This window comes from Fusarium odoratissimum (assembly GCF_000260195.1).
Source record: "Fusarium odoratissimum NRRL 54006 unplaced genomic scaffold supercont1.4, whole genome shotgun sequence".
NCBI lineage: Eukaryota > Fungi > Ascomycota > Sordariomycetes > Hypocreales > Nectriaceae > Fusarium > Fusarium odoratissimum.
In genome coordinates, this window is record NW_022158690.1 from 1,263,746 (window position 1) to 1,277,701 (window position 13,956).

The 13,956-nt window shown below is 48.6% G+C and overlaps 5 protein-coding genes across 15 annotated transcripts; 4 read left to right on the plus strand and 1 right to left on the minus strand.

Annotated features, from left to right (window-relative positions):
• The first annotated feature begins 249 nt into the window (after positions 1–249).
• Positions 250–1,088, plus strand: FOIG_03595 (uncharacterized protein). The gene is made up of 5 exons (XM_031201528.1): positions 250–420; positions 473–510; positions 557–630; positions 682–772; positions 826–1,088. Exons 1-5 carry the CDS (start codon positions 338–340, stop codon positions 828–830), a joined length of 291 nt encoding a protein of 96 aa, XP_031069052.1. The 5' UTR covers positions 250–337; the 3' UTR covers positions 831–1,088.
• Positions 1,089–1,099: 11 nt separating this feature from the next.
• FOIG_03596 (phosphatidylinositol glycan, class Q) lies at positions 1,100–4,264 on the plus strand. 8 transcript variants are annotated; one of them, XM_031201530.1, is made up of 6 exons: positions 1,116–1,506; positions 1,567–1,659; positions 1,716–1,948; positions 2,001–3,126; positions 3,181–3,740; positions 3,795–4,264. In XM_031201530.1, exons 3-6 carry the CDS (start codon positions 1,814–1,816, stop codon positions 4,101–4,103), a joined length of 2,130 nt encoding a protein of 709 aa, XP_031069054.1. In that variant the 5' UTR covers positions 1,116–1,506; positions 1,567–1,659; positions 1,716–1,813; the 3' UTR covers positions 4,104–4,264. The 8 variants fall into 8 exon arrangements, with proteins under 8 accessions (XP_031069053.1, XP_031069055.1, XP_031069057.1 ...); XM_031201529.1 differs by having other exon boundaries at positions 1,100–1,506; positions 1,567–1,948; XM_031201532.1 differs by having other exon boundaries at positions 1,716–3,126.
• Positions 4,265–4,910: 646 nt separating this feature from the next.
• On the plus strand, positions 4,911–7,489 carry FOIG_03597 (uncharacterized protein). 2 transcript variants are annotated; one of them, XM_031201538.1, is made up of 6 exons: positions 4,911–4,936; positions 4,997–5,647; positions 5,987–6,104; positions 6,165–6,325; positions 6,383–7,060; positions 7,110–7,489. In XM_031201538.1, exons 3-6 carry the CDS (start codon positions 6,056–6,058, stop codon positions 7,311–7,313), a joined length of 1,092 nt encoding a protein of 363 aa, XP_031069062.1. In that variant the 5' UTR covers positions 4,911–4,936; positions 4,997–5,647; positions 5,987–6,055; the 3' UTR covers positions 7,314–7,489. The 2 variants fall into 2 exon arrangements, with proteins under 2 accessions (XP_031069062.1, XP_031069061.1); XM_031201537.1 differs by having other exon boundaries at positions 4,997–6,104.
• FOIG_03598 (uncharacterized protein) lies at positions 5,914–8,302 on the minus strand. Its single transcript, XM_031201539.1, has one exon. It carries the CDS (start codon positions 7,973–7,975, stop codon positions 7,529–7,531), a length of 447 nt encoding a protein of 148 aa, XP_031069063.1. The 5' UTR covers positions 7,976–8,302; the 3' UTR covers positions 5,914–7,528.
• On the plus strand, positions 7,512–10,970 carry FOIG_03599 (2,3-bisphosphoglycerate-independent phosphoglycerate mutase). Of its 3 annotated transcripts, none has more exons than XM_031201542.1 (5): positions 7,512–8,061; positions 8,147–8,680; positions 8,749–9,269; positions 9,328–9,709; positions 9,765–10,970. In XM_031201542.1, exons 3-5 carry the CDS (start codon positions 8,997–8,999, stop codon positions 10,574–10,576), a joined length of 1,467 nt encoding a protein of 488 aa, XP_031069066.1. In that variant the 5' UTR covers positions 7,512–8,061; positions 8,147–8,680; positions 8,749–8,996; the 3' UTR covers positions 10,577–10,970. The 3 variants fall into 3 exon arrangements, with proteins under 3 accessions (XP_031069066.1, XP_031069065.1, XP_031069064.1); XM_031201541.1 differs by having other exon boundaries at positions 8,917–9,269; XM_031201540.1 differs by having other exon boundaries at positions 7,512–8,680; positions 8,917–9,269.
• Positions 10,971–13,956: the final 2,986 nt, after the last annotated feature.

The following is a 13,956-nucleotide window of genomic DNA, read 5'->3' on the forward strand; positions in this document are numbered from 1 at the left end:
GCCTGGACGTTTATTGTGGAGACTTCTGTTTGGCGGGGGAGAGCTTTGACCAATGGCAGCTTGTTGCGTTTCTGAAGACTCCATCTGTTAGTCGAGATCGTTACATTAATGAACACAATAGAATTGTCAATGTTTCTCCGTTTTTCGAGGAAACAAAGGCTCAGTACTGATATGCTCATACGGTGGCTTGGCATATCAAGGTGTCTGAAACGGAGATATATCAAGACTGTTCTCTCTTGGCTACTTAACCTTTTACCTGGTGGAGTGGCTTTTAGGTGTAGCTTGCCGTGTTTAACTCCGGGGCACCCTAAGTATTTCTACCTACCTAGGTTTCTTAATGCTTCAAACACCTTACATCATTAACCACCATCAGTTCAAAATGTCAGCTTCACTAGCTCCAGAGTGCAACGAGGTTAAGGAGTAAGTTCATTTCACATAATGGATAAGAGCTCCATCTTATACAGGATTCTAGACGGTATGATACGTGTTTCTTAAAATGGTACAGCGAAAGTATGTATCTCGACCTCTACTGTGGCACTTAGCTGAACATATGCAGAGTACCTTCGAGGCCAGGAAAAGGACAACAAGGAATGTGCAGGCATGTTCAAAGAATACCAAAACTGTCTCAAGGTACTCTTCATTTAAGGCTTGAGGCTTCTTATTGCTCACAAATTACCACAGGTTGCTCTAAAGGATCGAGGTGTGGATAAATTAGTGGAAGAGGCCCGGGAAGAAAACAAAGAGAACGATCTAAAGCACCTTGGGCCGAGAAGTATGATACCTCCCTACTTCCTATACCCTCTAACCTACTAATATTGCTTTTAGAATAACATACATCGTGTACTGGAGAGCACGGCGTCCCGGATGAAGAAAATATGATTGTTCGGAGCTTAGGTGAATAAGAGCCCCAGATATACCTGATGCATATACTCTCTCTACTCAACTCCCATATAATTCCTGCTGCCTGGCAATTCCTCCTCCCCGTTCCATATCATGCTCCTATCGTTTTTGCCTACCATCGTCATCGCCTTGAAGGATGCGGAATCAGGCCGCTCACACGTGATCTTGATTGACTGGTGACCCACTGTTAGTCCATTCCATGTTGCTCTTCAGGGACAGAGCAATGTGCAAGGGGAACCAATCAACTCGATCTCTTCCATTGGGCTGGCAATGCCCTCTTGAACCTGCATCCCATTTCCTTTTGTTAGTTCTGACGTTGATAACCAAACATTCTCGTCATTATTCAGGACTATCGGCTTTGCGAACCTACGGTCAACCTTCGCTTCGTCCCGCCAGCAAACCCACTACGACAGCTTGGCATAGACTCTATATCTTCTAAGCTTTCACCAGAGGACGGCATGTACTGCCACGAGTAATAGCGCTTCTATGCACCCCTTCTCTATTCTGACGCTCGGCATCTTCGTCGCTGGTTACATCACTGCCCGTTGGGATCTCGTCACTCGTCTCTATGAACTTGCCATCTTCGCTTGGGAAAACGGTGTTGTCGTGAGCCCATGCCCCTCCTTCTTGCGCAACCTTCTACAGGACTAACCTATAACTACAAAGACACGCGCAGCGAAAGCCTTTGCTGCACTATCCGTCCTCTTTCTCTCTATTTGCGCCCCGACCGTCTTACTAGCCAGAAAAGAAACGAATCTGGTACGCCCGATTACAACATCCGAAGCCGCTGACAATGGCTAACAAGATTTGTTCAGCATCCAAGAGGAACAGGAACTGGTGTCTCTGCGCGGGAACAACTCAGAAGACGTGGTTCATTTTAAGAGCCTCGTCCTAGTTGACATAGTTGCTTGTCATGGTAGAGCATGATGGGCTGATGAGAGTGTTCTGGCCGACGGACATTCGCAAGTCCGATCGCCCTGGTGTCGTGGTGGGATGGCGCAATTCCATATTGGACGTGTTTGTTGTAACCATCCTCGAAGATGTCGATGTTTGTTTGGTGTATTGCAATACGATAGCAGGGGTATGCTAACTGTTCTCAGGCACGAAATACCGAATTCTATCTCAAAGCCGGTACTTTGTTCCGCAGCGAACTTCACCCGACTAGCCAGATCACCGATATGTGTGGCCATAGCTCAATGCATGTCCTTGGCCTCTCGAATGCCATCGATGCAGCCGCCGCAGACCCTTCTTGGTTTTGTGCTACGACGAACTCAGATCCAAGGGAACCAAAAATTACATGCGCGAAGGCCGTCAGCGTACAACTCATTCTATATGGCCGACCTCAGCCCCAGGGAATGCAATACGTTTCGCTGAATCCGATTGCACTAGCGCTTGGTCATGATGGTTCCTTGTTAGGCGACACAACAGTGTCGGAAGGGGAGCAAGAGACTCGAGAGCGCCAAAAGAAAGAAGAGAAGCGCAAATTGGTTGAGAAGCTCAAGCAGCACACCATTTTCAAACGAGTTCCCTCTGCGCGCGATAGGGCCCTGCCCAAAATCATCAATCAGATAAACTGGTCTTGGGAGCTGGAGAAGACGTTGCATAAAAATGTAGGACGGCTGGGGTCAAGACCACGCCGAAGCCTTAGTGTGTCTGAAAGGGTTGTTGAGACAGCATCGACAATGCGAAATTATGTCATCCTTCAGTTGTGGACATGGTTTACGCTCTACCTTTTCCCTACTATACGCAAGACCTTTGTCCTTGTTCTCATGGGCCACCGCGTTGTAGCAGAGATGTTGCTCTTGCTGCTTGAATTTCGAGCCAAGCCTGGTTATGCGGCTCTGAAAGATATATCGGCTACAGCACAACAAGTTGAGATACGACTACAACAGTTTTGCTATTGGCCGATGCAGTATATGACATTGCGGCAACGGAAAAACAACTGGGCCAGTGTTACAACTAGCCATCCAGATTATATCCGTTTCTACAACAGCTTATGGCTTGTTGCCAACGATGTCATCATCGGAATCGCTCTAGGTTCATACATTATTGAGAATGCAGACTGGGTTGCTGAGCAAATCGGGGACTTACTCCAGACCTACACGGTAGACGCACTTCAAAGCAGCATATCATGGCTCATGGGCTGGCCGGCTGGTCTCAAGCTCAATGGTGAACTGGCAGCTTTCTTAGGAGATTTGTTCCTTTGGGTCATTGATTACTGGTCTAGTGAGTCTTGGGAAGCTTCTCAAACATCTATACCTTTTCTGACTTATAATATAGGTTGTATCGAGACTCTAACACCAGCATTACCCCAGATGGTGTGGTTCATAGGGTTCTCCTCCTTTGCTGGAGCTAGCATGCCAATTGCCATGTTCTCCGATATGCTATCCACCCTGACCATTCACATCTACTCGTTCTACCTTGCATCCGGACGGATATACCATTGGCAGCTCACCATTCTCCAGTCCCTCTTCCATCTTTTCCGTGGCAAGAAACACAACGTTCTTCGCAACCGTATCGATTCTTGCGACTACGATTTAGATCAACTCCTTGTTGGCACCATCCTCTTTACGCTACTCTTCTTCCTCTTGCCCACAGTCGCCGTCTTCTATCTCAACTTTGCCATCGCAAGGATGGCTATTATCTCTTTAAAGGCTGGCTTTGATACCCTTCTTTCATGTCTAAACCACTTTCCTTTGTTTGCACTTATGTTGAGAATAAAAGATCCAAGGAGACTTCCAGGTGGTATACGATTCGAGCTCCGAGATAGTCACGACTATAGGCACGACAAAGCAAATAATGCTGACGGATTGCCGCCTACATCGGTCATCTACCTCAAGGTGTGTAGTTTCCGATTGCTCGTATGCAACCTAGCACGCTGACACCACTCTTAGTCGATTCCTCTGACGTTCCGGATCATGTTCAACCAATACTTCCAGATGGCAAATCGCATCCGGAAGCACTACCTGTCACCAAAAGTCTTCTTCTGCTTGCTGACGGGCAAGTTCGTGCCGCCAATAAACCGCAAGAACTTATATAGTCTACAATACAGCATGTTGCCGGCTCGTCGGGCAACCATCTGGGAGATGTGGAGAGCGTTGAATACAGAGACCAAACCAGCAAAGCGGATGCCGCTGCCTTATATCCCACCATTGTCCAATGCAGGCAGAAGAACCTCAGCGAATAATGGACGGGCTAGATGAATGATAGACATGAGAATTGCTTGAGTAGTAATGAACAACAGCTACAAGTATCAATGGGTTCTGTAGAAATTGCTGTGAAAGTGAATAGTCAGGACAATCAACTGAGAGACGGTCAGATCCGGTAATTGTGCATCGATCGAGACCTAGTCTTGGTATCACACCATTTTCATGAAGCAGAAGCCCCTGAGGGCGTCTATTCTGACTCGTATTGTGCGAGTAATTTGATGGTCGTCATGAATTACAAGTGTTGATTAGGCTCAGGCTAATCCCAAAGGCACTCATCACATTGTAAATCGGATATCTAGTCTTACACACATGAAATATAACTGGAACTTTCATTCTTCCAACCCCACCTCCCCGGATTCACGGCCCTCTTGGCCCTGAGTCACCCGTGGGTTACTTCAGTAGGTACAGGTACAGTCCATACGACGTATCTTTCATGCTGTACCTGCTTTCTTTTGTGTCTATGTCTGTGTCTGTCCGCCTGAGCAAGTCGGGCTGGAACCGAAATGGCCAAACCTAGGTATCCAATAAACCACCAGAATGTTCCATAGATTGACTTCGCTGATTACCGTAGAGACCTCTCAGCTCAAATTCTAACGCCTCAGAAGTGGTTACCCAATGATGTAACATTCCCCAATGCTCAACACCACCATTGTTCCCCACGTTGCATGGCGTTGAACTAAGACAAGCTCAATGACCCCGGGACCCCTAAAAACGTCAACCTTGTTTTCTCCTTGGCGGAGACCAGAAGAAGTTAATAAGTTATGGCATACGGATACTGTGTTCGAAAATGTCTGCGTAAACTAGCAATGACGACAAGCTTATCGATGGTTGGTTGCCAATGTGACTTACGAGACACCAATAGAAAGTGTCTAACAAGACCTTGTCAGAATCTTCAAGGGTCCCTCTAAAGTCTTGATCGTAGGCTTCTCGAATTCCTGTTCGGCCCACTCTAACAAGTGGACGATGCTCTCAGGTGCTCTCCAATTCTTCATCGCTTTCTTCAACTTGAAGAACAGGCATTGACCCACCATTCCTATTGAAGGGGTCCAGAACCCTCCCCGCCGTACTTTTATTAACGAAGTATGGTCAACCCCAGCTCTAAAGGATTGAACGATTTATAGTGGTGCCATCGTTTGGCAACAACACCACGCTTGCAGCACACCTAACACCTCGTCCTTCCTGTTCCATGCCTTGTGACGCCCGCCAATTTCTCACTAACGAATACTTGTCCTGCAGAACCATCCACCAATTCAACCCGTCCATCCATCTCGAACAGGCTATCCCCCAACCGCTCAGGGCAGGCTACTCCACTCATCACCACGTTCAACAGCGTCTTCCCATTCTCGTCGGCCCCATCAGGCGGCATTGACGTCACTACCAGCTGCTGGTTCGACTACACGTCAAGTCGTGACCCTGAAAGCTGAGGAAGCATTGTCAAAGTCGTACGGAGACGAGGGGTAGCAGTGCAGCACTCCGGGTTAGTAGAATCTAGAGGCACACATATTGGCATCACCTGCTGCGGCTTATTTCACTTCCTGGTAAGTGATTGACACTTTCTCTCGGTTTCTTGATACTGTCATGCATATATATCTCCAAGACTGGAGAGATCATCCTCGGCCCAGAGTCCCTTTACTACGTCCTCATCCGAACGTGAAATCGGCTTCCCAGTTCTCTGATTCATGCCTGTTTTTGTCATAGGTCAATTGCACTACTGTTCCCATTCACCTTGACATATCTGCCCCCATATAAAGTCGTTCTCGTCCGCTTTCTGACACCTTCTGCTGTAACATCATCTTTCACATTTCTTCCAAGCAGGGCATATAGAAGGGAACTCGAACTAGCAACTTGTATTAACACTGTTCGTAATGGAAACACAGGTTCAAACAGCAACCCATCAACACGACCCTTGGGCTGCCACCCATCAGGTCATTCTTCAATCAGCCACCATGGATCCTAAGCAACGTTTCTATAACCATTTCCTGGAGAGTGTTACAGGTAAGAGTGGATGTTTAGGTCTTCAAATGCTCTCCACTGCCTAACCTCCATGTTGCGTAGTACTCCAAGACCTGATCGATGAGCTACCATCCATTGCTAGTGTCGGTGGCGAGCGCCAGGAGGCCATTGATCACATTCTAGCCAGTATCGCCAAGCTACAAAACGAAGTGTCAGATGCTGCCGACTACACACCTTCTTATGATAGAAAACAGTATTCTGAGGTAACACAGCTGGCATCTTTGACTCGCAGCTTCGACTGACCTTCACATGCTCGATAGACCATTAAGACTCTCCAGGACAAACTGAACGAGACACTCACCAAAATCACACCAAAGTCGAAGTTTCAGTTTCGTCGTAAGACCGACCACGTTGATATGGGCGCTCCTGAGAACGACCCTCGACTTAGCCCTGGAAGTCATTCTCGGGCCAAGCATGACACGGCCATTGCATCTACCATCGCCAGTCCTCCTTCGGTGAGAAAGGAAGACACTCTCAGCGAATTACCGTCCAAGGATACGTACAAAAATTATAACGAAGAGATGGCTCGACCCAGCGCATCTTCCCTTCGTAAGCCCAGCTTCTCGGCAGCCAAGAATATTAGCATTTCGAATCATTCAGGGCTACATATTATTCTACCGTCTTCGGCGTCCCGTGCCACCTCTTCGGGCAGCCTCACTGATCTCAAGAATTGTATCATCGATATGTCTATTCCGACATCCTCGGGCTCAGCTTTCCCTGGCCTCGCTATTAAGAACGTGTCCAAGAGCCTCATCGTCGCGGGTCGCGTCAACGGCGCAGTCCATATCACAGGAGTGTCTGACAGCACGATAGTTGTTGTGGCCAGGCAAGTGCGGATTCATGAGTGCAGTAACGTTGACATCTACTTGCATTGTGGCAGTCATCCTATTATTGAGGACTGCTCTGGCATGCGATTTTCACCGCTGCCCAAGGCCTATGTAAGATATAATCTTCAATATTCGAATAGCCAGACTAACAGGTGCATAGATGACGGACGCTGAGGAGCCTGAAGAAAACCAGTGGGATCAGGTCGATGACTTTAAGTGGCTCAAGGCTGGTCACAGTCCTAATTGGACCACTCTGTCCGAAAACGAGAGGCTCAGTGATGACCTTTGGAGATTTGTCGTCCCTGGCCAACCTGGTGTCAGCGTGGAGGAGTCCTTAAAAAAGCTGGGTATTCCACGGAGGTGATGACCATGATGAATAGTTAAAGGATGGCATTCATACCCAGCCGTAGGCTTCATATCCGCAGATTATGTAGAACGCAACGCGCAAATGTAAATCTTTTTATTTAACGCGAAACTCCAAACACCCTGCTGATAAATCAAGATGACAACCTCGCTAAAAAGAAATAGTCTAATCCCAAGAATCATAGGTGACTCATCATAACAAATATTGGACATGTATCATGACTCCATCTTGTCACCAGCGCTGACTTCCTCTTTCCGATCCCTTCCAGTGGCTTCGTCTCTTAGTCGTTGGAGTAATGCTCGTTGTTTCTCGATGCGATTTTCAAGGTCACGGATCTCATCGTTCTGTTCAGCGATGGATCGGTCCATGTCCGGGAGCTCTCGGACCTGCGCGCGAGCACGCTGCAGCTTGTGTTTCAGGCCATCAGTGGCTCCAGGGACATCTTTGAAAGACAATGTAGGTCCAGAGGCGTTGTGACCGGTGGTCCCCGGTGCAGGCTCGGTAGTGATTCCAGCCGACGACTGAATACCGGCGCGGACGCGGGCGAGGACGAGAGAGAGCTCGGAAAGGGCGTCTAGAGTATCCGGAGAGAACGTGGGCGGGAGGGCCAATGGGTGTGGGCCAGATGCGGATGCAGGCGCAGATGCAGATGATGGAGACATGGTCTGTCGTTTTATGATATGACTCGATTCTGCTTTGACCGCTCGAGGGCTCGCTCGGAAAGAATGGTGGGAGAGAATCAGGCGAGGTAGGTGTGGATGCGGTGTAGTATGATGTTGGCAGGCAGTTCAAGGTGAGCGATGCTGACGGCGTCGTATCTCTATTACATACAGCTCGGGGAAATCGGCCAAGTGGATTCTTTCAGCCTTGCATAAAGGCCCGTAATAGCGTCGAGTTTTATCACAGATGGTGGTGGGCAAATGGAAAAGATCGATTGGGCCGATGGGCCGTTTTGTTGTTGGGTTGACGGTCCGAAAGAGAGGGAAAAAAGGCCGGAGACTGACAGTGTGAGCTCATCATTGCACGGTACAAAATGGGTCTTTACATACACAACGCACCGTGTGAATACAAATCATGGCTGGTGAGTGACATGACATAAACCCCCACTACTACAACGTGTTTCCCTGCAAAATCATCTGTCGTGTCTGGGCCCATCAAATCACGCATCATTTCTTTTACTCAAGACAGGCCCGAGTTACTCTCCGTCTTATCCTTATCTTCCTAGAGCCTCTTCTTTATACCTCGTCTATTTCTTTCTCTTTTTCCCTGGTCCCCTTCTTCTTTCCTTTCATTGCTTCAGTGCAAGAAAAAAAAGAACCAACAAACAGTAGTCATCATGTCCAAGACTGATCAAAAAGCCTGCCTCAGTACGTCGTCATGCCCCGCCCCCTCCAAATTCCAACAAACCCATTTTCATGCCCCGCGATCGCGATAGCAACAGCGCTGCAATGGCTCGTTATCCTGAGCAACGTTTGAAGACAACTACTTCCGTCGCTCAGGAATTGCCAATTGTCTCGCGACCAGATTGGATTGTTACATTGTGTTTCGTCCTCATATACTTGGAATTGGCCTGGCTAATCATGTTGTTTTTGCATTCTTATAGTCGTCATTGACGGTTGGGGCATTCCCTCTGCCGACAGCCCCAAAGACGGCGATGCCATCACCAACGCCAAGACCCCCGTTATGGACGCTCTCTACAAGGACTCCAAGGGCTACACTGAGCTCGAGGCCTCATCGCTGGCGGTGGGACTTCCCGAGGGTCTCATGGGTAACTCTGAGGTTGGACACTTGAACATTGGTGCTGGTCGCGTTGTGTGGCAGGATGTTGTCCGAATCGACCAAACTATCAAGAACGGCCAGCTGGGCCAGAACGATGTTATCAAGAAGACCTTCCAGAGTGTTGCTGCTGGAAACGGCCGACTACACCTCTGCGGTCTTGTCTCTCACGGTGGTGTGGTAAGTCATATCATATACAGTTCCTTCTTTCTATTAGCAGTCACTTACACCACAGCAGCACGCCAAGCAAACCCACCTCTACGCCCTCCTCAAGGCCGCCAAGGAGTATGGCGTGCCCAAGGTCTTCATCCACTTCTTCGGTGATGGCCGTGACACCGACCCCAAGTCCGGCGCTGGCTATATGCAGGAGCTTGTCGATACTGCCAAGGAGATTGGCATTGGTGAGATCAGTACCGTTGTTGGCCGATACTTTGCCATGGACCGTGATAAGCGTTGGGACCGCCTCGAAGTTGCCCTTAAGGGTCTTGTCCTCGGCGAGGGTGAGGCCTCTGAGGATCCCGTTGCTACCGTCAAGGCTCGATATGAGCGCGGCGGTGATTTTGATCGGGATGAGTTCCTCACTCCCATCATTGTTGGTGGCGATGAGCGCCGCATTAAGGGTAAGTTCAGTTTAAAATATTCACGTTTCATACACATCCTCTAACAGCAGCATAGATGACGATACCGTCTTCTTCTTCAACTATCGATCCGACCGTGTCCGCCAGATCACCCAGCTTCTTGGCGATGTTGATCGATCTCCTCTTCCCGACTTCAAGTACCCCAAGATCAAGCCCCTTGTCACCATGACTCAGTACAAGGGTGACTACCCCTTTGAGGTTGCTTTCAAGCCCCAGCACATGGGTAACGTCCTCGCCGAGTGGCTGGGCAAGCAGAACGTTGAGCAGGTCCACATTGCTGAGACCGAGAAGTATGCTCACGTCACCTTTTTCTTCAATGGTGGTGTTGAGAAGGTCTTCCCTCTCGAAACCCGTGATCAGTCCCAGGATCTTGTCCCCTCCAACAAGTCCGTCGCTACCTACGATCTTGCACCCGAGATGTCTGCCGATGGTGTCGCCGACCAGGTCGTCAAGCGCCTGGGTGAGCAGAAGTTCCCCTTTGTCATGAACAACTTTGCCCCTCCTGACATGGTTGGTCACACTGGTGTCTACGACGCTGCCGTCATCGGCTGTGAGGCCACCGACAAGGCCATTGGCAAGATTCTCGAGGCCTGTAAGAAGGAGGGCTACGTCCTCTTTATCACAGCCGATCACGGCAACGCTGAGGAAATGAAATTCCCTGACGGCAAGCCCAAGACTAGCCATACCACAAACAAGGTGCCCCTCCTTATGGCCAACTACCCGGAGGGCTGGAGCCTCAAGAAGACCGACGAGGGTGTCCTCGGTGATGTTGCCCCTACCGTGCTTGCTGCCATGGGTCTGCCTCAACCCGAGGAGATGACTGGCAAGTCTCTTCTCCAAAAAGCTTAATGTTTATGACGATGATGAGAGCACGTACCTAAAATAAGAGTCCCTCGGGATGGTGTAGCAGTAGTGGATGTGGCATTAGCGATTTGTGAGTTGTTGGTTATTGTTGTACGTGAGTCGATGCGTTGACTCTGGAGTTGAGGGCGGAAGCGTTAGAAGTTATGCTAGACTGCATAGACATAGAGTCGCAATCCTAAAATAGTAAAACGACCAGTAATAGAGACGAACAACACTGTCTCTCAGTTTCTTGCCTGCCTCGGTACAAATATTCAAGTGAATTAGTCCACCATGAGACCGTCTATGGAATCGACTGATAGTACCAGTTTCTGAAGGGACAGATCAAGGCACTGATAAATAGACCCTATCAGTGCATCACTTCTGCTTGTTTCCTAATACCTAAAGTACACAAAGAAAACGACATCGAAGCACTTACAACAACCAGTCCACCCTATACTGGCTAGTAAATTCTCACCAAGACAATTCTAGCTAGATCTCTTCTGCACATGAAGCTCGGTGTGTGATATAGAAATTGAAAATGGGTGGCTAGTGATCATGTTGATGTTAAAAACCAACAATACCCTTTCCTGACAACTGGATATCCCATATGAGCTACACATAATTGTCCCGTCATATGGGATAGTACACCGACAGTATGAGTATTGTACGAATGCTTTTCTTGTGTGAAATCATGATTGAATAACAAAAACCGAACTAAGTCTAGGTAGTTCAAAATTGGCGACACGGGAAAGGGAGTTGAAAAAGAAACAAAAATCCAAGGCATCATGAAACCACTAGATCTTTATCGCTGTATCATATCGTATAGATACGATTGACTTGACCCAAGACCGGTATGAGCAAGACATACCATTGCTCGCTTCAGGCAGTTAGGGTGGCAATGTCGAGCCGAATCAGTTGTACGTACCACCCGCAAGAAGGAACAGTGAGAGGCTGGTATAAGTCCCTGGGAAGTTGATGCGAGAACCAAAACTAGCGAATTATAGTCTGCCGTGGTGAATACTGGACCAGAGTCTCTAAGGCCAGGTCGCCGGATGGATACTAACAAGTTGAGGGGAAACCCCGTTTCCTAACACAGAAATATAATGAAATAGGTAGTATTCCCACGCAGAAGGCCACTTTCGTCTGCTATCTGGCAACAGAATTTCCGAGGGACTGTCTCCGAAAGTATGGGGAAAGTGGCAGCGAAACCAACCAAAGTCGAGTCTTTAGATAATACCTGACTTCCTCAGATTCGATAAGTGAAAGGAACAGGAACCGTGATTGAGGGTTATCAGAAGCATATCAACTGCAGCAACTTCACACTACCACGGAGAATTTGATAGGCTCAACTTACACCAAGAGCCGTTTAGCCAATGGTGTGTTCAAGTCTGGTGCCGTGTATCAAAGGGCCAGATCACAGATCAGCTCCCGCATCCTGGGCGATCGGAACCCACAATGCTTCAGATCTGTGCAACCTCACGAGCCTCATGCTCTTTTCTCTATGTAGTCGCTTCGTCTCAAATTCGACGATCGCCCAGGGGTTATGTGTGGCTTCATACAGCAGATATCTGCCAGGGACGCTCGAACAGCATCCTCAAAACATCCTAGTGGTCAAGGGACGCCGGAGGTCCCGCTCCGGCGGCCAAGGGTCCCCCGAAAGGGCGAGTTAGCTCACGCATCTAGTTTTGATGCGGGAGCCAAGAGAAGAAGGGGTCTAGCTGTGCTTTACTGTCTTGTTGGTGTACGTACCAATCCTGGTGACGATCGTGGGAGAATAAGCAACAGCCACAGAGTCGAGACCCTCGACCGAATGCTAGGTTAGACCTATCGCAAGTGGTGAATAGTTAAAGAAGCAGAAACACATGTGCCTTGCCTCAGCCGTAGTGGCTCGGGCATATGACATGAAGATGCAAGGCTTGAGTAATTGATAGTGACGACGGCAGCACTGGTGACACAATAATCTGCAATACCTTAATTAGGGTTCTATGCTGCTCGCGGTAAAGAACTGGTCCATACTGCAAAGGCTAGTCATGAAGACAAACACGGAAGCTCAACCATCCGTTGCAAGTGGTCAGGATGTTTCACAGATCGCGTGCACATCTGTAACGCCTAGAGATCAAACCCGTGGGCCCGTCCCTATAGATCTTGAAAGTTACCTGGGGGACTAGGATGCTTGTGCCTCGCCATGGTGGTGTAAAGCAAGGGTTTCGTGATCTTTCGATTGTACGATGCAATAAAGTGATCGATCTGTGATAAGACAAGATCCTAAGTACTACAATCAAGATTTGCGTTGCATCTCGCAATCCTTCCTTCATACCGGAGGGCCACAACACTTCGCTTACAATTGCGTCCCTGACGATGGTCTCGAACGAATCCACCAGTAATCAACACGTTCATCCATTCTAGATCGAAGGGGGAGACCCGACCAGCAGCGATTCCGACGATGAACGGGTGATCAACATGGAGATTGTTCAAATCCCCATCATCTGGAAATCGCATTTCGGCATTAGGAGTGAGTCAAGCCTCCAATAAAGAGGGCACCTCTGGATTCCTCTTTTCAGGGACTTTGATCGACACTTGTGCAAGAAATCAACCTCCCAAAGGAAACAAGGGATTGGATATTGTTGATGGACCCAAGCCACCTTTACACAAGCCTGTCCGCGATCCAGCCGCTGCACGAAGGGTCGTCCCGTGGAGCTCGATCTGAGCTACAACTGCGCTTCCTCGAGATCGAGAAGATTGAAGCGTCAATCTATCCAATCAGAAGGTATTCGGTCGCTTATATCCGAAAGAGATGTGGCGAGGCGCGATAGAGGTGTATTGCCACTCGAGGCAGGATTTTTGCAGGTTTTGAGAATTCGATTCGCATCTCAAAGTTTGGCATATCCTATTGCCACGGAGAATCGGGTTTGAGGTGTGCATCTAATTGGAGATACATTTTTGGTGTTGTAGGAACCTTCCACTGCCCATCAAAAACGCCATAACTTTAGGAGCGGACGGAGAATCGTCGGGATTGGACGGTTTACATTGTTCTGTCAGTCTCGTGACTTTCCTCAGAAAACCCGTTACAAACCTTAAGTGTGTGGCATTACTGTCACAATATTCTTGTTTCCATCCGTCGCCCACTACGTAGGTATTGGGCGAAAACAAGGAATCGAGATTTCTGTCCGTAGAAACCATTCGAAATGTTCCAGGCGATCAGGGGACTTGTCCTTGCCAGGACCCTGGATTTCCTCACCTGGGATGACGGATCGACGTCACATGGCAAATGATCTGCAAACCAGAGCCTCAGTTGGGCAGTCAATGACAGGTTTCTAGGGGTTTTGGCTGGAGTATATCGTGTCACATCGAACGCCGGAAAAGGCCACAATCTCTACTCTGAGCAT

Bases quoted from the DNA above. Each gene is read 5' to 3' on its own strand.
- FOIG_03595 (XM_031201528.1), top strand. From the start codon at position 338: ATGCTTCAAACACCTTACATCATTAACCACCATCAGTTCAAAATGTCA. The intron at 421-472 runs GTAAGTTCATTT...ACAGGATTCTAG, and splicing joins GAGTGCAACGAGGTTAAGGA to ACGGTATGATACGTGTTTCT. The intron at 511-556 runs GTATGTATCTCG...GAACATATGCAG, and splicing joins CTTAAAATGGTACAGCGAAA to AGTACCTTCGAGGCCAGGAA.
- FOIG_03599 (XM_031201540.1), top strand. From the start codon at position 8,650: ATGTCCAAGACTGATCAAAAAGCCTGCCTCA. The intron at 8,681-8,916 runs GTACGTCGTCAT...GCATTCTTATAG, and splicing joins TGATCAAAAAGCCTGCCTCA to TCGTCATTGACGGTTGGGGC. The intron at 9,710-9,764 runs GTAAGTTCAGTT...ACAGCAGCATAG, and splicing joins CGATGAGCGCCGCATTAAGG to ATGACGATACCGTCTTCTTC.
- FOIG_03598 (XM_031201539.1), bottom strand. From the start codon at position 7,975: ATGTCTCCATCATCTGCATCTGCGCCTGCATCCGCATCTGGCCCACAC.
- FOIG_03596 (XM_031201529.1), top strand. From the start codon at position 1,814: ATGGTAGAGCATGATGGGCTGATGAGAGTGTTCTGGCCGACGGACATT. The intron at 1,949-2,000 runs GTTTGTTTGGTG...AACTGTTCTCAG, and splicing joins CCATCCTCGAAGATGTCGAT to GCACGAAATACCGAATTCTA. The intron at 3,127-3,180 runs GTGAGTCTTGGG...CTTATAATATAG, and splicing joins GGTCATTGATTACTGGTCTA to GTTGTATCGAGACTCTAACA.
- FOIG_03597 (XM_031201537.1), top strand. From the start codon at position 5,975: ATGGAAACACAGGTTCAAACAGCAACCCATCAACACGACCCTTGGGCT. The intron at 6,105-6,164 runs GTAAGAGTGGAT...CATGTTGCGTAG, and splicing joins TTTCCTGGAGAGTGTTACAG to TACTCCAAGACCTGATCGAT. The intron at 7,061-7,109 runs GTAAGATATAAT...ACAGGTGCATAG, and splicing joins CACCGCTGCCCAAGGCCTAT to ATGACGGACGCTGAGGAGCC.